Raw genomic sequence first — 21,214 nt, forward strand, 5'->3', positions numbered from 1 at the left:
CACCATGGGTCTGTCCTGCCCCCAGCAGCAGCCCTCCAGCCCTCAGCCCCCACACCCAGCAATGCCCCAACTCACAGAGTGCCAGCAGCAGGATGGCAGGGCCAGAAGGAGACAGCCTTGCCCATGGCGCCTGCCCCAGCATCTTTTTGGGCTCTGCTTTTGCGGAGCAGCGTCTGCTTCAGGTGTCTGCTTTGTTCTGGGCTGGGGATGGTGGGACAGAGACTTGCAGTGCAGCTGGGAGCTGTCCTGTGGGCTTTCTGTGGCCACGTGAGCCTTGCCTACACTAAGAGGCTCTCATCAGCAGGGCCCTGCCTCAGCCCCTGCTACATCCGCTGCTTTTGTTGAGCCCCCGCTGTTATTTCTGTCCGCTCACACACTGCAGATCATGCTGTTTTTACCTGTATCTCATGGCAGTATTCTTCCAACAGTGGCCTCCTGCCCCTTTTCCTATTGCCAGATTTGGCTCATTCTTTTGCGGCTCTCCATCAGGCTAGAAAACATCTGCAGCCTGTCCAAAATCCTTTTCCTTCTTTTCCACACCCATGTGGGCACAGCACTGCTGCATCCCCTGTCGATGCTCAGTCTCTGTACTCTTGTTGCTTGTGCAAGGCTGTGCAGCCTGAGCCCCTCTGCCTGCCAGCGGCTCCATGGGGAGACCTGGTGCTGCAGCCCGTGTCCCATGTAAGAAGGGAAGTCACTTCAACACCATGTCTTGGGGGTGTCTGGCAAGAAGGCACTGGCTCCTTTCCCGAAATCTCTGCCTTTCCTACCCTTTCTGAGTGCACGTGGAAACACAATTTTGCTGTGGAAAAAAAGAGCACTTTGTGCTGTACAATAATAACAGGGAGCCATTTTGCAGGGGATACCATTGCTGTGCCACTGGATGGTCATGAGCCAGGTAGTGGTGAGTAATAACATTTTGCCTCTCTCCTTTTTGGGCAGTAAATTTACAAATGACTCCTGTTTGTTCCATTCATTTAACAAGTACTTTTGGGGATGCTGATGTATTTGCACTAGATGATCTTTCCAGGTCCCATTCAATTCCTAACATTCTGTGATTCTGTGCTACCAGAGCACTGTCAGAGAAGCCCTCTTCCTTCCCCTCAGCAGTCTCTTTCCAGGGCCACCAACCAGACGGCTTTGCTCACTCATTCCCAGTTGGGCTCATTTCAGCCTGCAGTTCAGACAATGGTTTGCATCCCCCTGTCCCTCCAGAAATAGAAGGGTTCTGCCCCCAATAACCTGATGGCAGTAGGGTCCTCTGTGTGCCACTGTCTACCCGAGCCTCATACTCTCATGGTTCTCATGTGCAAGGCCTTTGTATTCACACTGTCCAGTCAATGCCATTGACCATTTTCTCCACCTGGCTGGTGGCAGGGCTCTTCTAGTCCTGCTCAGAGTGGCCATTACTTCATCCTAGCAAATGCAAACAGGAGAGTGGTCTGGCAATGACTTCTGCCAGTTCCCTCAGAATCCTGGGGTGCATTCCTTTGTGGGTGTATTGCCTTGGGGGTGGACAAGCCCCATGGTTGGTGATAGCAACAGTGTTTTCTGTTACCTGGCAAAGTTGTTAACTGATGAACCCATCTCATTCATCAGCAGCCCTCCATTGCCTCTAGTGTTATTTTATCTGCAATATATTTGTACAATCCCTTCCATTTCTCCCTGACCCACTTGCAAGGTTTAATTCTAAGGAGACCTTAGCTTTCCTAGTTGCCTCCCTACATCCTCTGATAACAGTCTTATATTCCTCCCGAGTGGCCGCACCCTCCTTGCATGATCTGTAGACTTTTCTCTTCCACTTGAGTTTGCCCAGCAGTTCCCTCTTTAACAAGTCCCCTGGCTCTCTTTCCTGATTTCCAACCTGCTGAGATGCTCAGATCTTGAGCTGGGAAGAAGCAGTCCTTGAACACTAACCAACTGTCTTGGGACCCTTTCTTTCAGGTACCTTGTCCCATTGAAATTTCCCCTAGCAATTGTCTGAAAAGGCCAAATTTTTCCCTGCTGAAATCCAGGATTGTGATTCTGCTCTGTATTCTCTTCCTGCCCCACGAGATTCTGCACTGCACCATCTCATGGTCGCCACAACCAAGGCTGTCCTCAAATCTCAACCTTGTGAAGAGAAGACTGAGAGGATTTGGCCAATCTCTTTTCAGTTGTTTCTGGAGATAGGAAAAGGGGCAATGGTCAAAAAAAAATGGCGCACTGGAAGTTCCACACTGTTAGAAATGGCTCAAACTTCAAAATAGGATTAAATAAAAAAATAGGATTTATTAAAAGAATAGAGCTCTGGGTGTGCCGGGAGCCTCCGCTCCACCAGGACACATACCAGTTACATCAAGCAGCTGATTTTTATGCTCCTAGACTAATACATATTCATTACTACTTCTAAAAAAACAGGTTATTATAATTAGCTTCCGGGGTCCAGTCCCTCCTACTGGAGCATGCGCATCAGTCTCCGGTGGTCCCTCTGGGGGTCTCTAGGGGTCTTTCATGCTGAAGGCTCGTAGTCTTCCTCTCCAAGTTTTTTTCTCGTCCTTCCCCTTGGCACCGTATCAAGTTTATAGAACATCCCCTGCAGGTCTTGTCTCCCAGCCGTCCTTCAGCTTCTTTTTTCTTCTTCTTAATCTCTTGGCCACCTGGCCAGATATCAGAGGCCTGCATAGTATCCCATAACAGTCACTAGTTGTTCTGAAACCCCCAGACATCAAAGACTTCATACAAACACAAATAACTTTCTTATTGACACTTCACAAGTAATTAAAACATTCTTCACCAGCCATTCACAGGGACAGTCACACCTATAGCAGTGTTAAGTTAATCTCGAAGAAGACCAAAAAAAAAGGCTGTAACTGTTAGAAATAGAAGTTCGGAATAACAAAAGCAAACAGGTTCATAAATTTGAGGAGTATTTTCTGAAGACTTGATAAATTGACTAGAATGAGGGGGAGACTGGGACACACTGCATCTGTGGTTCAAGAATTAAATTGCCAGTGCAGGACCCAGAGGCAGACAGGACTGTTCTTTATGGACACGAATTGTTAAAACATTCCTAACAACACCAACCTGCGAAAGAAGTTGTTCACAGTGAGGGTGACAGAGCACTGGAACAGGCTGCCCAGGGAGGTTGTGGACTCTCCATCTCTGGAGATACTAAAGTCCTGTCTGGACTCGTACCTGGGCAACCTGCATTAAGGAAACTGCTTTGGCAGGGGGGTTAGACCCGAGGATCTCTTGAGATCCCTTTCAACCCCTACAATTCTGTGATTCTGTGATTCTCTGTGTCAACCAACCCCTTCTTGTTTATGACAACAAGCTCTGACAGCACTCTTCTCTTAGTTGGCACGTCCACCATTTGTATCAGAAAGTTATCATCTGTGCTGGATGAACCAGCTCAAGGATCAGAGCAACCAATTGAAGAACTCTGCCCGCAGTGTCCCCCAGGACTTGGCAGTCACAGGTGAGAAGTGAAACCAGAGCAGAGGAGCATCCTCCATATACTGCTAACCCCAGAGGAGGAAGGGGACATGCTCAGTGTCCTCATGGCCAGTCCCCAGTCAGTTCAGGTGCTCTGCTATCAGTGCTCCTTGAACCCCGTCTGTGCCAGATGAGAATCAGCCCCAGGGCAGTGGGGGCAGTGGGACAGGGGCACCTCTGAGGCTGGAGCGTTGTACTGCAGCAGGCAGGGCATGGCTCTGGTGTGGTTCCCCCACAGGAGTGCTCCTTGTCCTCCAACGGAGCCTCTAGTGAGAGAGCATCTCTCAAGGACTACCTGTATCTCTGCATCACCTGTGCTGTGTCATCTGAGCTGCCTCACCATCACATGGTAGGACAGCTCACATGGCTGTAATGCTGTCATGGAGGGCTATGTCTCTTTTAGGAAAGACAGGCTGGGGAAGCGAGGGGATGGGGTTTCCCTTTATGTGAGCGAGCAATTAGAGTGTATCCTGCTCCACCTGGAGGAGGGTGAAGGACAAGTGCAGAGCTTGTAGGTGAGAATTAAAGGGTGGGCTGGTATGGGGGACACTGTTGTAGGGGTGTACTACAGATCACCAGATCATGAGGAGGAAGTCTATGAAGCCTTCTACAAGCAGCTGGAAGTAGCCTTATGATCCTTGGCACTGTTTCTCATCGGGGACTTCACTTATCCAGACATCTGTTGGGTAAGCAACTCAGCCAGACATGCACACTCCAAACAGTTCCTACAATGCGTTGAAGATAATTTTCTGACCCAGGTGGTGAAGGAGCTGATGAGACAGGGTGTGCTGCTGGGCCTTATCCTTACCAACAGGGATGGGTTTGTTAGGGATGTGAAGGTTGGGGGCAGCTTAGGATGCAGCGACCATGAGACGGTGGAGTTTAAGATGGAACTTGGTGGAAGAAGTAAGGCTAAAGGGGAAGGAAACCTACATGGATGAGCAAGGAGCTCATCGATAAGATCAAAAGGAAAAGGAAGGTCTATGAAATGTGGAAAAAGAACCTGTCCTCTTGGGAGGAGTATACAAGTGTTGTCAGGACCTGCAGGGACGTGACAAGGAAGGCTAAAGCCCACCTAGAGATGAGGCTTGCAAAAGAGGTAAGAGATAATAAGAAGGGTTTTTTTAAGTATGTAAACAGTAAAAGGAAGACTAGGGATAATGTGGGTCCCTTGATGAACCAAAGGGGTGTCCTGGTAACGGGAGATGCCAAGAAGGCAGAAATACTGAATGCTTTCTTTACTTCAGTCTTTGTTTCAAGGACTCCCCCTCAGGACTCCACAACCCTGAAGGGAGGAGAAAGGGTCTTGGAAATGGAGGGCTCCCCCCTGGTAGATGAGAGAGTGGATCGGAAGCGTCTGAGTGGGCTCAAAGCACACAAATCCATGGGTCCCAATGGGATGCATCCACGTGTCCTAAGGGAATTAGCAGAGGTGATTGCTGAACCACTCTCTATCATCTTTGAAAGGTCCTGGAGAACAGGAGAGATGCCTGAAGGCTGCAGAATAGCCAATGCCACTTTGGTCTTCAAGAAAGACAAGAAGGAGGATCCAGGAAACTACAGGCCAGTCAGTATCACCTCTTTCCCTAGAAAGGTGTTGGAACAGCTTGTTCTGGATGCCATCTCCCTGCAATTGGAAGAGAAGAAGGTTATGAGGAGTAGTCAGCATGGATTCACAAAGGGGAAGTCATGCTCGACCAACCTCGTTGCCTCCTATGATGGCATCAACTGATGGGTATATGAGGGGAGAGCAGTGTATGTCACCTACCTTGACTTTAGCAAGGCTTTCGATACTGGCTCCCATGACATCCTGCTAGCAAAGCTGAGAAAGTGTGGGATAGAGGAGTGGACAGTAAGGTGGGTTGAGAACTGGCTGACTGGCCGAGCTCAGAAGGTGGTGATCAGTGGTGCATAGTCTGGCTGGAGACCTGTGACTAAAAGAAGGACCTGGGGGTCCTGGTGGACGACAGGTTGGCCATGAGCCAGCAGTGTACCCTGGTGGCCAAGAGGGCCAACGGGATCCTGGCGTGGATTAAAAGGAGTGTGGGCAGCAGGTCAAGGGAGGTGATCCTTCCCCTCTACTCTGCCCTGCTCAGGCCTCACCTGGAGTGCTGTGTCCAGTTCTGGGCTCCCTGGTACAAAAAAAGACAGGGATCTCCTGGAAAAAGTCCAGCGGAGGGCCACAAAGATGATACAGACCCTGGAGCATCTTCCCTGTGAAGAAAGGCTGAGAGACATGGGTCTGCTCATCCTGGAGCAAAGAAGACTGAGAGGAGATCTTATCAAGGTATACAAATACCTTCAGTGTGGGAGACAGAGGGATTTGGCCCACTATGAAGAACTCCTTCACACTGAGGGTGACAGAGCAATGGAACAGGCTTCCCAGGGAGGTTGTGGACTCTCCATCTCTGGAGATATTCAAGACCCATCTGGATGCCTACCTGAGTAACCTGCTGTCCCACCATGTCTCTGTAATTGCCAACAGATCACAGTCTCCTGACCAAACACTGATTTCTAACTCCTCCTGCTTATTCCCCATGCCATGTGCATTAGTGTCCATGCACTTCAGGGAAGGAGCTGAGCACACCAATTTCACCCCATGGGGGTAGGAGGCCTGCCAGTCTTCATCTCTGCGACGGTGCTGCCCCACTAGTGCAAGCCCTGCTACAACCCCATCCCCCTGCTTGAAAGTCTCCAAATGAGCCCTGTTAATTGCTGTCCCAACACCCTCTAGACCCTGTGAGATAAACCTTTCCCAGGCAGATGGGGAACATGCCAGATGTAGGAAAGCAACACCAAAGAGCATAAGGCTCATGTCCCCTCCTCAGCACATGCACACTCCAGAACCATTCACATTCCTCTCTAGGCAGCAGCACATTGACGGCTCACAGATGGAAGACATCAACAGTGGTGACATCCAATGTGAGTACTACTTCCTCCCTTCACAGAATTTCTAGGTTGGAAGAGACCTCAAGATCATCGAGTCCAACCACTGACCTAATGCTAACAGTCCCCATTAAACCATATCCCTAAGCTTCTAAACCCTTGGAGTAAGCCACACACCCCTCTCCCCTTGAGAACCCCGTGCACCAGTACATGCAATCCCACCCCTTCATTTCCCACTGGGAAATACAAAATCTCTGCCCGTTCATCAAGAGCAAGTTTCTCTCCAGCACCTCACGTCCTGCTTCTTCCTTGCATGCAGAGTGTGTGCGAGGCTGCTGGCTGCACAAGGGACATGGAAGCATCCCAGTGCTCCCAGGGACAAAGCCCCTTTCCTTGGGGAGTCCTTCAACACCTGTTGCAGCCCCAGGCTTCAATTCCTCCACTCCAGCCGCTGCTTTTGTCCTTTCTTCAGTTTCTCTTCAGAGGCATTTCTGCTTCAAGAGCAGGCCAAAGCATTGCACAGCAAGGAAAGACATGGCTCCTTGTACTGGTGGGAAAAATATCTTATAGCTCACTCTGAAACCACAAGCAGCAGCAAAGGGAGGATGTTGTGGTTGGGCGACAGGCTATAGATATATCCCCACTCTATGTACACCTCGCTCGAGTTGCAGCATTACCTTCTTTTCTGAAGCCTACACAGAGAACAGTTTGCAAGGTGTGCTGGCTGTGCAAAGAGAGGAGATGCCACAGAACGGTGGAAATACACCAAAACCTCAGCTTCTCTGCTCCACTGCTGCTTAAAGCATGTCCCAGAGCAGGGTGATGGGAGGGGAAATGAGGCTGGCCATTTTGTACTGAGCCCAGGCATCCCAGACAAGCCAGGGTGGGTCTCAGTCGTCCTCCAACAAGCAGCAAGGCCTCATGGTGTGTTTTTTTTTTTGCCCCCACAGACTCCACCATCGTCCACGTTCAACAAGACAGTGTGAATCGTGGCAGAGCTGTGCACAGCTCCTTTCTGCACTCCTGCAGCCTGGTGTCCACTCATTGTGAAGGGCTCAGAGTCAGCAGCTGAAGTAACAGGCTTTTTTTTCTCCCTAAAGCCTCCTCCTGTGCAGCAGATGAGCAACACCACAACGTATGCCATGGTGACCCGCACCCACACCCGATAGCGCTGCCACAGGTCAAGGGCACAGGAGCCTTGCCCATGGCTGCCTTTGCTCTCTTGCAGAGGGTTTCTGCAGCCATAATGTGGTGCATGGGGATACGCTTTGCGCCTCTTTGCGGTTTGCTGTCACAGGGAAAAGCTGTGTGTGTCTAGCCAAGAGGATGTAGAACTCATTTCTCTCTTTGCAACACATTAAGATCTCTAATGTATATCAGGTATATGAAATGATACTGTGAGTGTATCGATGTTTCTTCACCGAGTTAAAACATCTCCCTGTGCTCAGTGGATGACATGCATACTTGAATACTACAAGATAAAGACACAGGGGTGCTCTTCTACCTATCCACATGTTATAAATGGCTCAGGATTCAAATTAGGATTAAATAAAAAAATAGGATTTATTAAAAGAATATAAAGGAATAGAGGTAAGCAAACAGCGCTGGGTGCACCGGGAGTCTCCGCTCCACCAGGACGCACACCAGTTACATCAAGCAGCTGATTTTTATGCTCCTAGACTAATACATATTCATTACTACTTCTAAAAAAATAGATTATTATAATTAGCTTCCGGGATCCAGTTCCTCCTACTGGAGCATGCGCATCAGTCTCCTCTGGGGGTCTCTAGGGGTCTTTCATGCTGAAGGCTCGTAGTCTTCCTCTCACCCTTTGTACTCACTCGGCACTATTCCAAGTTTATGGAACACTCTCTGTACACTCTCCGCAGGTCTTGTCTCCCAACCGTCCTTCAGCTTCTTTTTTCTTCCTCTTAATCTCTTGGCCCCCCTGGCCAGATACCAAGGATCCACATAGTATCTCATAACAGTCACCAGCAGTCACCAGTTATTATCAGTTGTTCTGAAACTCCCAAACAGCTTGACGACTCATGAGCAATTAAAACATTCTTTCCCAGCTATTCACAGTCATCTATATAACATCTATAGCAGTGTTAAATCAATCTTGAAGAAGACAGAAAAAGCTGTAACTATTAGAACTAGAAGTCAGGAATAACAAAAGCAAACAGGTTCATAAATTTAAGGAGTATTTTCTGAAAACTTGATAAATTGACTAGAATGAGGGGGAGACTGGGACACACTGCATCTGTGGTTCAAGAATTAAATTACCAGTGCAGGACCCAGAGGCAGACAGGATTCAAACAGAATTGTTCTTTATGGACACGAATTGTTAACACATTCCTCACACACAGAGATGCACATTTGGACTTGCAGGGACAGATATCACTGCAGGGATGTTGTAGTGTGTTTAAGTGGCAACGTTTTGGTAGCAGGGTGCCATAAGGATGGCTTCTGTGAGAAGGATCTAGAAGCTGCCCTATGTTTGGTAAGGACACCACTGTTGACTACACCTAAGCCAATATGTGATGTTATTTTGTTTCTCCATTAGAGCATGTATAAGACAGGGAAAAAAACGCTGTGCCATACAGCAGCTGGGAGAGTGAAAGGAGTGAGGAAAAGCCTTGCAGGCACCAAGGGCAGTGAGGAGGGATGGGGAGAGGTGCCCCAGGTGCTGGAGCAGAAGTCCCCTGCGGCCTGTGGTGAGGACCATGGTGAAGCAGGATGTCCCCCTGTAGCCCATGGAGTACCACGGTGGAGCAGGGTTCCACGCTGCAGCCCGTGGAGGAGACCATGGTGGAGCAGGTGGCCCTGCACCGACAAAGGCTGCCACCTGTGGAAGACCCCTGCCGGAGCAGATTCCAGGCCGGACCTGTAGCCCGTGGAGAGGAGTCCACGCAGGAGCAGGTGACCTGGCAGGAGCTGCTGCCCATGGGGGAGCCAGGTTGGAGCAGTTTTCTCCTGAGGGATGGACCCCATGATACGGATCCATATCTTGAGGAGTTCTTGAAGAGTTGTAGCCTGTGGGCAACCCATGCCGGATCAGTTCACCAAGGACTGCATCCCGTGGGAGGGACCCACAGCACAGGGGACAAGAGTGACAGAGGAGTGGCAGGGAAGAAGCACTATAAGCTGACCATAAAGCCCATTCCCCTGTTCTGTTGCGCCACTCGGGGAGAGGAGGTGGAAAAGGGTTGATGGAGGGGGAAGATGCTTTTGGTTTCCTTTGTTTCTCACTTCTCTAGCTTTGAAGTAATAGGTAATAAATGTTACCATCTACATATGCTGACTCTGTTTTGCATGTAATGATAATTACTGTGCTATATCCTCAACCTAATCTCAAACCTTGAGCCTTTTTCATTGTATTCTCTCCCCATTCCTCTTAGAAAAGTAGGAGTGAGAGACCAGTTGTGCTGGAGATCAACTGCACCCTCCAGTAAAACCACCACAGATGTGCTCACATGTGTGTGCAAATAGTTGTGTACACAGAGATGTTATTTTGCTCAGATGACAAATAAATGTCTTTGACTTTGTGTTCCTGATGGCACCTCTGACCCATGCAACCACATCAGGAATGGGACGGAACAGACAGACAGACACCGAGGCATGAAGGGGTGGCGGTGTCAATCTGAAGGGATGTGAAGAGCCTTGCAAACAGACCTTTCCAAGAAAAACTACACCAGCTCCTTCCTGTTTGGGATGGCTTTATTGAGAGCTGGCAGGTCGGCCGGGCTTTCCCCAGTGCTCTCTGCCTCTCTCAGAGAACCAGCTGCATCATCTCTCACTTGCTCAGCTTTTGGCATCCAGTGGGTGTTGAGAGCAGTTGGATTGAGAGAGCTGCAAAACACAAGGGAGAACAAGGAGTGGCCTTGCTCTGGCGGTGCCCAACATGGGGCAATGCTGGGAGCATGGAAGGAGGGGGATTCAGCCAGAGCACAGCCACATGAAGCTTCCAGGCTCCTGCCGTCGGATATACTTCTTGCTTGCATTTGCTCTCCAACAGCCTGCCCTCTTGCAGCCATCACATGCACGCTCAGCATGGAAGGCTGTGCTTGGGCTGAACTCACCTTCACTCTGCCCATCTCATTCACATTGGCATCTGAGGAGAGAACCTGAGTTAGTGTCCAGCCACACACAGCAGGTAGGGCTTCCCCACCCCTCACCACAGTTGCCCCCATGGCCACGGCTTGCCATGACAAAGGCATCAGCACTTCACACAGTGCCTAGAGAAGGGTGAAAAGGGACTGGCACTTACAGAAACGGCTGGGGTCAGAAGAAGAGTCCTCAGCACTACCAGCACCATAGAGAGGCATAGAGAGACGACAGAGAAAAGGTGCTGAAGGTCCTTAGCAACACTTCCACAAACCCCCTGATTCTGAGGTGCGTGTGTGCTGCGAAGAAGAGCACCACAGGGCCCCGCCATGTCCCCAACTCCCTCCTGCAAACTCCACAGCCCTTGGTGCTCACCTTGGGCATCTCCCTCTGCAGGCACCTGCAAGAAGAACAGGGGCTGAGGTGCGCAGGCCAAGGTGCTGCCCAGCCCTGGCTCCCATCTCAGGGCTGGGGGACGAAGGCTGGAGCTCCCCAGCTCCCTCAGCAGCCTCCCCAGCTGGGCTGCCCACAGCCATCACCCCCAGGCACCACCTGCCCCAGCTGTGTACCCCCAGGTTCCCCCCACTGCCTTTCCCTCTGCACCAGCCCCGCAGTAGGACCCCCACAGTCTAACCCTTTCCCCCCTTCTTCCCCCACTCCCTCACCTTTCCTGATGGCAAACCAGCTGCCTGCAGCCAGGAGGACGAGGCCGACGGCCACCACTGCTAGCACTGTGCCTGTGGGGAGGGTGTGCGGGATCTGGGCATGTGGAGCTGGGGGAGAGAGGGTGTGAGGGCAGCGGGGTGTGATGGGGAGAGGCAGGGAGAAGGACGTGCCTGTGCAGCCGGCACACCTCCTGTCTGGTAAAGCTCCTGTTTGTCCCCATGCCAAGGGGACTGCAAGTCAGCACGCCCTGGATGTCTGGAGAGCCTGGCAGCCCTGGACTTCATACTGGTGTCCCTGGGTGTGCAGGATGGAATCACTCACCTGGGGGTGACGACCATGTCAGGGAACCTGCCACAGTGCCTCGCAGGAGAAAGGGACATTATGAGTGTCTGCAGCATGCCTGCTCTGCCCAGACTAGGCACATACTGATCTTGTGTCCTGCAACAGCCCTGCACATAACTGTGTGGGGCAGGGGAGACACAGCCCCATGGGCACATCCCCCCACCGACAGCCAGCACCATCCTCAGTGGAGGTGTAAAATTGCCCACGGCTGCTGTGCCAACATGGGCCCGTATGGATCTGGTGTCTAAATGCAAGTGCCTCTATCTCTTATCTCCAGACCTCTGTGGAGCCGTGTCTCACCAGGGACATGCAGGATGCGGCCAACACTGAGGGCAGAGCTTCTTACTCGGTTGCTGCCATCGTTGACCTGGTACCCACATGTGTATGTCCCCTCGCTCTCCTGGGTGACCTTTAGAGTTATGGTGTAGCTCAATTTCCATGGTTGCCATTTCAGGCTGTGGGCCTCCATCCTATCCTTGCAGAATACAATCCGGGAAGGCACTGAAGGGCCATCAATGGTGCAGCGAAGTGAAACCAATTCCCCCTCCTGATTGCTGGAGGTGTTCAGGAAGAGGGCTGGAGCCGGGAGGTCACCTGGAGAAACAGCACACGGATTGCCTGGGCAGCGTTACTGACAGCAGAGACACAAAGAGACCTGGATCCCAAATGGTGAAAAGTCTCCTGTCAAGGGATTAACACGGGAAGAACAAACCTCCTCTGTCTTCCCATATCAGTCACCATACCCACACACCCCTCCCCTCTGCCACACATCCCCACACTGCTCCCTCACCTGGGGATCTGCAGATGTCCTGGGCGATGACATCAGCACCTGCAGCATGGGGCAGAGAGAGCTTTGCTTAGAAGGGCAGTGACCTTCTGCCTTCCCAAAAGCAACACTGTCCCACTGTGCTCCACGCCTGCAATGCCCATCCTCCCCTGTGCCCACCACGGGCCTGTCCTGCTCCCAGCAGCAGACCTCCAGCCCTCAGCCCCCACACCCAGCAATGCCCCAACTCACAGAGTGCCAGCAGCAGGATGGCAGGGCCAGAAGGAGACAGCCTTGCCCATGGCGCCTGCCCCAGCATCTTTTGGGGCGCTGCTTTTGGGGAGCAGCGTCAGCTTCAGGTGTCTGCTTTGCTGTGAGCTGGGGACAGTGGGACAGAGGCTTGATGTGCAGCTGGGACCTGTCCTGTGGGCTTTCTTCAGCCGCCTGAGCCTTGCCCACAGACAGACACTCTGACCAGCCAGGCCCTGCCTCAGCCCCTGCTGCGTCTTTTTCATGTGCAGAGCCTGCACTTTCAGTTACAGATACTAAGACACTTTGCCACACATTATTTTCACTTGTAACTCAGGGGCAGCATCCTCCCTGCAAAACCCTACTGGACCTTGACTCCAGCCAGCTTTAGCCCATTGACTGACAGCTCCCACGGCACCAGAAAGCATCATCAGCCTTTCTGAGAACTTTTTAGCTCATTCTTCTTGCATGTGCTTGATAATTGTAAATCAGCCCCTGAACTGTTGTTCCGTTTACACGGCTACACAGCCTGAGCCCCTCTGCCTTGCAGCGGCTCCATGGGGAGACCTGGTGCTGCAGCCCTCTGTCCTGTGCAGAAGGGGACTCACTCACAACCCAGGCCTTGGGGGTTTCTGGCAAGGAGGCACTGGTTCTCTTCCCCAAATCTCTGCCTTTTCTCCCATTTCCTAGTGCACCTGGAAACCTGCTTTGCGCTGTACAAGAACAAGTGGGGGTGCAGTTCTGTAGGGCCTGCCATAACTGTGGGACTTAATGGGCATGGGTCAATTAAGAGTGAGAAATTTTGTTTTCATCACTTTTTTTGTTCCCTATTTTTGCTTAATATACCACATTTATGTCAACCCATGAATTTCCTAAATTTTGCCGTCATGATTCTCTTGCCCTGATCCCACTGGGGTTTGGCTGAGTAAGTGGCTCTGTGCTGCTTCCCTGCCCACTGGATTTAAAGCACAACTGCTCTATTTGGCATCCCACTTGGGGATGCAAGGGTTGATAATTTTGATAAAAGCAGTGGCCGTGAGTCTACTATGGCAGATAGACTCTGTGATCCTCTCCTTCTTGCTTTTTGGGAACTTTCTGTTAGAGACAATTAACATCTACAAATATACAGTGTCTTCTCCAAGGGGCAAGTGGAGGAGGAAACAAGGAGTGGCACCTTCACCTTCTCTCCAGCATGTGTTCTGGGTTTATCCAAAGGCTAAAAGTCTATTTCTGAGTCTAAGTAAGGGACCTGTGCCCAGGCGGAGTGGTTAGGGATAGCAAGGTGAGTGAGAGAATCGGGGTTGGGATGGAGAACAATGCCCACTTGCAGTGCTTTGGGACTTCACCCTTGAACAAGCGTGTGATACTGATGATCTGAGTGAATGTTGGAAAAAAGGATGTCCTTACTGTGGCACTCAAAAAGTGACCCAGAATCACAGAATCACAGAATATTAGGGATTGGATGGGACCTTGAAGGATCATTTAGTCCAATCCCCCTGCAGGAACAGGAACTCCTACGTCAGGTCACACAGGCATGTGTCCAGACGGGTTTTGAATGTCTCCAGAGAAGGAGACACCACAACCCCCCTGGGCATCCTGTTCCAATGCTCTGTTACCCTCACTGTGAAAAGGTTTCTTCTCTTATTTGGGTAAAACAGCCTATGTTCCAGCTTGCACCCATTGCCCCTTGTCCTATCATTAGATGTCACCGAGAATAGCTTGGCTCTGTCCTCATGACACTCACCCATCACATATTTCTAAGTATTAATAAGGTCATCCCTCAGTCTCCTCTTCTCCAAGCAAAAGAGACCCAGATCCCTCAGGTTTTCCTTGTAAGGGAGATGTTCCACTCCCTTCATCATCTTTGTGGCTCAGTGCTGGACTCTCTCAAGCAGTTCCCTGTCCTTCTTGAACTGTGGAGCCCAGAACTGGATGCAATAGTCCAGGTGTGGTCTCACCAGGGAAGAGTAGAGCAGGAGAAGAACCTCTCTCTATGTACTAACCATATGCCTTCTGATACACCTCAGGATGCCATTAGCCTTCTTGGCCACAAAGGCATGGTACTGGCTCATGGTCATCCCTCTGTTCAGCAGGAATCCCAGGTCCCCTTCTCCTGCACTGCTCTCCAACTGGTCAGTCCCCAACTTGTACCTGTGTCTCTGGGGTTGCTCTTGTCCAGATGAAGGACGCTACACTTGCCCTCATTATATTTCATTATGTTTCTCCCCATCCAATTCTCCATCCTGTCTAGGTCTCGTGGGATGGCAGCACAGCCTTCCACTGTGTCAGCCACTCCTCCCAGTTTAGTGTCATCAGCAAACTTGCTGACAGTGCACTCCATTCCCTCATCCAAGTCATTGATGAACATATTGACTAGTACTGGTTCCAGTACTGACCCTTGAGGGACTCCACCAGATACAGGCCTCCAACTTGACTCCACCCCATTGACCACAACCTTCTGGCTTCTTCCCTTCAGACAGATCACAGTCCACCTCACTACCCAATCGTCCAGACCACACTTCTTCAGTTTAGCTGCAAGGATGCTGTGGGAGATGGTGTCAAAGGCTTTACTGAAATCAAGATAGACCACATCCACTGCTTTAATATCAACTATCCCCCCCACCTATATCCTCATAAAAGGCTCTCAGTTCGGTCAAGCACGACTTCCCCTTGGTGAAGCCATGTTGACTGCCCCTAATGACACTTTTATCCTTGATATGCCTGGAGACAACACCAAGGCTAAGTTGTTCCATAAGCTTTGCAGGGATGAAGGTGAGGCTGACTGATCTATAGTTACCTGAGTCATCTTTCTTTCCCTTTTTGAAGACTGGAGTAAAATTTGCTTTCCTCCAGTCCTCAGGCAACTTTCCTGATGCCCATGACTTACCACAGATGATGGATAATGGCCTAGCAATGACTTCCACCGACTCCCTCAGCACCCACAGGAACATCCCATCATGACCTGTGGATTTATGGACATCCGGAGATGTTTATTTTTCTTCTAAACAAAACCATATCTGCAGCGCACACACCAATTGGCAGACACATGCGAGCACATCCCTGCAGCGATACCGGTCCCTACAGGTCCAAATGTGCATCAGTGTGGGTGCATGGAAGACCAGCCCTGTGACTTTATAATGCAGTTTAGGAATACATACTTTCCAGTGAGCACAGGAAGATGGTTTCACATGAAGAAAAAAACATTGATACACTCACAATATGACTTGGTACACCTGATATATTTTAGAGATATTAATTTATTGCAGAGATATGAGTCCTTCAACCTCTTGGGTAGACACACACAGCCCTTTCCTGTGACAGAAACCCCAAGGAAGCCCAAAGTGCACCCTCCAGCCCCACGTTATGGTTGCAAGAGCCCGCTACAAAAGAGTAAAGGCAGCTGTGGGCAAGGCCCCTGTGCCCTTGACCTGTGGCAGCACTATCGGGTCTGCGTGGTGGTCACCGTGGCATACGTCGTGGTGTCGCTCATCTGCTGCATGGGACAAGGCTTTAGTGGGAAAAGAAAGCCCTGTTACTTCAGCTGCTGACTGTGAGCCCTGCACAATGAGCGGGCACCAGGCTGCAGAACTGCAGAAAGGAGCTGTGCACAGCTGTGCCACGACTCACCCTGTCCCATCGAACATGGACGATGGTGGAGTCTGTGGGGAAAAAAAAAAAACACACCATGAGCCCTTGCTGCCTGTTGGTGAATGTTGGAGCTACACCCTGGCTTTGCGCATCAGCTCCTGGGTTCAGCACTCAATGCCTGGCCACATTTCCTCTCCCTTCACTCTGATCTGGGACGTGCATTAAGCAGCAGTGGAGCAGAGATGCTATGATTTTTTGAATTTTCACAATTCTGTGACATCTCCTCTCTTTGCATAGCCAGCACACCTTGCAAACTGCTCTGTGCACTCATGGGAAAACAAGGTCGTGCTGCAACTCGAGCGAGGTGTACATAGAGTGGGGATATATCTATAGCCTGTCGCCCAACCACAACATCCTCCCTTTGCTGCTGCTTGTGGTTTCAGAGCGAGCTATAAGATATTTTTCTCACCAGTGCAAGGAACCATGTCTTTCATTGCTGTGCAATGCTTTGGCTTGCTCTTGAAGCAGAAATGCCTCTGAAGAGAAACTGAAGAAAGAACAAAAGCAGAGGCTGGAGTGGGGGAATTGAAGCCTGGGGCTGCAACAGGTGTTGAAGGATTCCCCAAGGAAAGGGGCTTTGTCCCTGGGAGCACTGGGATGCTGCCATGTCCCTTGTGTAGCCAGCAGCCTCGCACACTCTGCATGCAAGGAAGAAGCAGGACGTGAGGTGCTGGAGAGAAACTTGCTCTTGATGAACGGGCAGGGATTTTGTATTTCCCAGTGGGAAATGAAGGGGTGGGATTGCATGTACAGTTGCACTGGATGCCCATGGTGAGAGGGGCATGTGGCTTCCCATGTGGGAGGCGGTAGTACTCACATGTGACTTCTCCAGAGTCAGTTGTTTCCACCTGTGGTCTGTCAACGTGTTGCTGCCTGGAGAGGAATAGAATGGTTCTGGGATGTGCGTGTGCTGAGGAGGGGTCTAGAGGCTTATGCCCTTTAGTGTTGCTTTCCTGCATTTTGCATGGAACTGGAGGGCAGCCCAAGACAAGCCCCATCCTTCCTGCCTTCTGCACAGGAGATGCCCCTGAACAAGGAGCACCTCAGGGCCCCACCATGCCCTCAACTCCCTCCCCCATGCCTCACATCCAGCAGCCCTTGGTGCTCACCTTGGGCATCTCCCTCTGGGGCTGAGGTGCACAGGCCAAGGTGCTGCCCAGCCCTGGCTCCCATCTCGGGGCTGGGGGATGAAGGCTGAAACTCCCCAGCTTCCTCAGCAGCTTCCCCAGCTGGGCTGCCCACAGCCATCGCCCCCAGGCACCGTGTGCCCCAGCTGTGCACCCCCAGGTTCCCCCAACCAACTTTCCCACTGCACCAGCACCGTAGCAGGACCCCCAAAGCCTCAGCCTTTCCCCCCACCTTCCCCCAACTCCCTCACCTTTCCTGATGGCAAACCAGCTGCCTGCAGCCAGGAGGATGAGGCCGACAGCCACCACTGCCAGCTCGGTGCCTGTGGGGAGGGTGTGCGGGAGCTGGGAATTTGGAGCTGGGGGAGAGAGGGTGTGAGGGCAGCGGGGTGTGATGGGGAGAGGCAGGGAGTAGATATGCCCAAGCAGCTGGCTCACCTCCTGTCTGGTAAACCTCCTGCTTGTCCCCATGCCCTGGGGAAGGCAGCACAGCACACCCACTCCCCATGCTGGGGGGTTCTGAGGGTACAGGAAGGAATCACTCACCTGGGGGTAATGGACTTGCTGGGGAACTCCCCACATTGCCTGGCAGGACAAAAGAACAGGTCTAGTGTATACAGTGCACCCAGATCCTTCCCAGAATGAGCCTCAGCCCCATGGGAACATTTCCCCATCGACAGCCAGCACCATCCCCAGGGGAGGCATAAAATGCCCGCGGCTGTTGTGCCAACATAGGCCCCCATGGCTCTTCTGTCTAAGTTCCCTCATGAGTGGTTAAGTATAGCTTGGTCTAGGTGTGCCTGCCGATTAAATATGGCACCACCACTCTCATCTGTCTGTGATTCTGGGGGCTAGAGGATCACACAATTACAAAATGGCCAAGGATGGAAGGGACCTCTGTAGTCCAGCCTTCTGTTGAGCAGGATCATCTAGGACAGACTGAACAGAATGGCATCCAGGTGGATTTGAAATATCTCCAGAGGAGTATCTCCACAGCATCTCTGGGCAGCCTGTTCCAGTGCTCTGTCACCTCCCAGTAAAGAAATGCCCCTCATATTCAGATGGAATTTCTGTACTGCAATTTGAGCCCATTGCCTCTCGCCCTTTCCCTGGGCACAACCGAAAAGAGACCAGCTCCATCCTCTCAACACCCTCCCCTCAGATATTTATAGACATGGATGAGGTCTCCCCTCAGTCTCCTCTCTTCCAGGCTAAACAGGCTCAGTTCTCTTGGCTCCGGTCCTCTGACCATCTCCGAAGTCCTCCTCTGGACTCTCTCCAGTAGTTCTATGCCCCTCCTGAACAGGGAATCCCAAAACCGGACACAAAATGCTTTGTGTTCCATGCAGGGAAGTGATTCCTTCCCAGGAGCTCTCGCCCAGAGAAAAAATTCCCTCTCCCTTGCCATCACCACCCCACACACACCTCTCTTCAGTCACCCATCCCCACGCTCAACCTCACCTGGAGAGCTGTAGATATCCTGGGTGGTCACGCCAGCACCTGCACCTTGGGGCACAGAGGGTTTTTTTAGAGGTAGTGAGAGCTGGGGCACCCATGCGCTTGTGCCCATGTCCCTGCTGCTGAGTCCTTGCCATGTCCTCACTGCTGGGTCCTTGCCATGCAGGCACCTTGTCACCCCTACGTCTCAGTCAAGCTCCCCTGTGGTCTTCTCCCTTGGTTCAATACCATGTCCCTTTCATCTGGTTTGATGTTCCACAGAGAGGTCTCCAAATACCTAAGAACTCCAATATCTCCCTGTTCTTACCCTAGAGCTCCAGACCCATTTTCAGAGCCATAAATATAGACTTCTTCTTCACACATAGGTAACTGCTAAGCTTATTACAATCTCCATATTTCTCCTGCCATAGGCTCATCAATGCACAGGGCAGATGTTGAAGCATGTCCCATGCTCCATCTCTGCAGCAGAGGTGCTGCTGCAGGAATAGAGGGACAAATTGGGAGCTGCTCTCTCTCTGTAGGGGCTGCCTCTGAGGAGAGGGAACACTCCCATGATGGAACCACCCCAAAGCCTGCTGCAGCACACAGCTCCAGCGTCAACACAGCCATGTGGTAGCAAGTGCCTCCATCCCTTCTCACCCCTCCAGCCCGGGGACGTGTCTCACCAGGGACATTCAGGATGCGGCCAGCACTGAGGGCAGAGCTCCTCCTCTGTTTCATCTCATTCCTCTGCTGGTACCCACATGTATATCTTCCTGCGCTTCTTGACGTGATGTTCAGGACCACGGAGTAGCTCAGCTGCCCTTGCTGGGCTTTCAGACTGTACAGCTCTTTCCTATCCTTGCAGATTATGATTCGTATTATGGGTGACACCACAGGGAGATTACACTGGAGCACAACTGTGGTACCTGGCTGAGCAAAAGTTGAGTTCATTTGGAGAGCAGGAGCCAGGAGATTCCCTGGAGGAGACACAGCAGTGAAGGGCTGCCATAGGGCAGAGCTCACAGTGGTTGGGCTTCAAAGTGCCCTGGCTCTGGGAGGGAAGGACTCACGAGTACCTGGGGAGCTGCAGATGTCCTGGGAGGTCATGCTGCCACCTGTACCAAGGGGCAGAGAGGGATTTGCTGAGAGGGTCAGTGTCCCAGCTCATCCTGATGCCCCTGCCTACATCCTCACTGCTAAGCAGCCACCATCACACCTGCATGTTCTCATGATGTCTCTCTTCAATATCCCCTCAAACAATGCCAATCCCAATCCCATTTTGTGTGGATTTCTTGTTCCAGGTATGTCCCATAGCTCCATAGAGAAGCCAGCAGTCCTAGAGTCTGAGAGCAACACTCCAATTTATGGTGCTGGAGAAGTGTGCCCCTTGCAAGATCAGTATCAGAGCTGAAGGAAGCAATCTCTATCCTGCCTTCCCCAAAGCAACTCTGCCCCACAGTGCTGCACACCTGGCGCACAAACACTGTCTCCATCCTCCCCTGTGCCCACCATGGGCCTGTCCTGACCACAGCAGCAGCCTTCCAGCCCTCAGCCCCTATACCCAGCAATGCCCCAACTCACAGAGTGCCAGCAGCAGGATGGCAGGGCCAGAAGGATACAGCCTTGCCCATGGCGCCTGCCCCAGCATCTTTTGCCGCACTGCTTTTGGGGAGCACTGTCTGCTTCGAGTTTCTGCTTCGCTCTGAGCTGGGGACAGTGGGACAGAAGCTTGCGGTGCAGCTGGGACCTTTTGTGTGGGCATTCTTTGTCCACGTGAGCCTGGCCCACACTAAGCATCTCTCTCATCAGTGGGGGCCTTGCCTAAAACCTGCTACGTCCGCTGCTTTTGTTGAGCCCCAACAGTTATTTCTGTCCTCTCACACACCACAGTTTTAACAAGTATCTCAAGGGCAGCATCCTTCCTGCAAAGCCCTCCTGCCTCTTGTCCCCACTTGGCTTTGCTCTCTTCTGACCATATCACTCTGCTTTTCTTCAACGTCTGCACAAATGATGACGGCACAAAGGCCAAAGTGACTTCAGTGCTCTGGGGAAGTTGCCAAGGCTGTGGGCAGATTTCTCATTCATCCTGTTGGTGAATCAGCTTATGAAGAACTCTCAGGGAGTCTCAGCTGTTGCCATACTGCTGCCAGTGCAGCACTGTGGGAGCCATCTGCACCCACACTTTGACCCCCATGCAACCACACAACAACCAGGAAAGGCAGAGGCTTCACCCTGAAGGCACCTGAGCTCTCCCACGCTGCTCTCTCAATTCCCTTCCTCAAAGGAATAGGTGAGAAACTCTAGTTGAAGAAGACTTGTGCACTGAGATAAGGGCAGGGAGATCACCCACCAGTGACCAGCACAGGCAAAAGAGACTCTGCATAAGGCAGATTAATGCAGTTCATTGCCTACCATTAACAGGCACTGCAGGGACTTTCATCCCACAGGAGGTAGGGCCTTTCTTTGGGTAGCACCACGCCACTTGCCAGATGCTCTTCTGTTAAGC

At 51.6% G+C, this 21,214-nt stretch overlaps 2 protein-coding genes and 1 long non-coding RNA gene across 4 annotated transcripts in view; all 3 read right to left on the reverse strand.

The window, feature by feature from the left end:
- Positions 1–13,334, reverse strand: part of LOC137846124 (uncharacterized) — a 36,955-nt gene extending 23,621 nt beyond the window's left edge. The window contains exon 1 of one of the 2 annotated variants that reach the window (XM_068663845.1): positions 12,497–13,334. In XM_068663845.1, the coding sequence (XP_068519946.1) occupies positions 12,497–12,563 (67 nt within the window). In that variant the 5' untranslated portion in view covers positions 12,564–13,334. Of the gene's footprint in view, positions 1–75; positions 343–12,496 lie in introns of those variants that run through there. The other variant, XM_068663843.1, reaches the window with a different exon arrangement.
- A 2,398-nt stretch (positions 13,335–15,732) lies between these two features.
- LOC137846138 (uncharacterized) lies at positions 15,733–17,262 on the reverse strand. Its single transcript, XR_011090403.1, has 3 exons — positions 16,959–17,262; positions 16,121–16,152; positions 15,733–16,001 (listed from the first exon to the last, which is right to left on the reverse strand). It is a non-coding gene; the product is annotated as an uncharacterized lncRNA (long non-coding RNA).
- A 220-nt stretch (positions 17,263–17,482) lies between these two features.
- On the reverse strand, positions 17,483–20,757 carry LOC137846123 (uncharacterized). Its single transcript, XM_068663841.1, has 5 exons — positions 20,290–20,757; positions 19,785–19,823; positions 19,392–19,685; positions 18,730–18,774; positions 17,483–17,853 (listed from the first exon to the last, which is right to left on the reverse strand). Exons 1-5 carry the CDS (start codon positions 20,468–20,470, stop codon positions 17,807–17,809), a joined length of 606 nt encoding a protein of 201 aa, XP_068519942.1. The 5' UTR covers positions 20,471–20,757; the 3' UTR covers positions 17,483–17,806.
- Positions 20,758–21,214: the final 457 nt, after the last annotated feature.

This window comes from Anas acuta, chromosome 30 (assembly GCF_963932015.1).
Source record: "Anas acuta chromosome 30, bAnaAcu1.1, whole genome shotgun sequence".
Lineage (NCBI taxonomy): Eukaryota > Metazoa > Chordata > Aves > Anseriformes > Anatidae > Anas > Anas acuta.

What these genes read in the sequence shown, in the direction of transcription:
- LOC137846123 (XM_068663841.1), bottom strand. Translation starts at nt 20,470, where the DNA reads ATGCCCACACAAAAGGTCCCAGCTGCACCGCAAGCTTCTGTCCCACTG. An exon ending in GGACATCTGCAGCTCCCCAG is followed by an intron (nt 19,686 to 19,784) that starts GTACTCGTGAGT and finishes TGTCTCCTCCAG; the next exon opens with GGAATCTCCTGGCTCCTGCT. An exon ending in GGATATCTACAGCTCTCCAG is followed by an intron (nt 17,854 to 18,729) that starts GTGAGGTTGAGC and finishes TTGTCCTGCCAG; the next exon opens with GCAATGTGGGGAGTTCCCCA.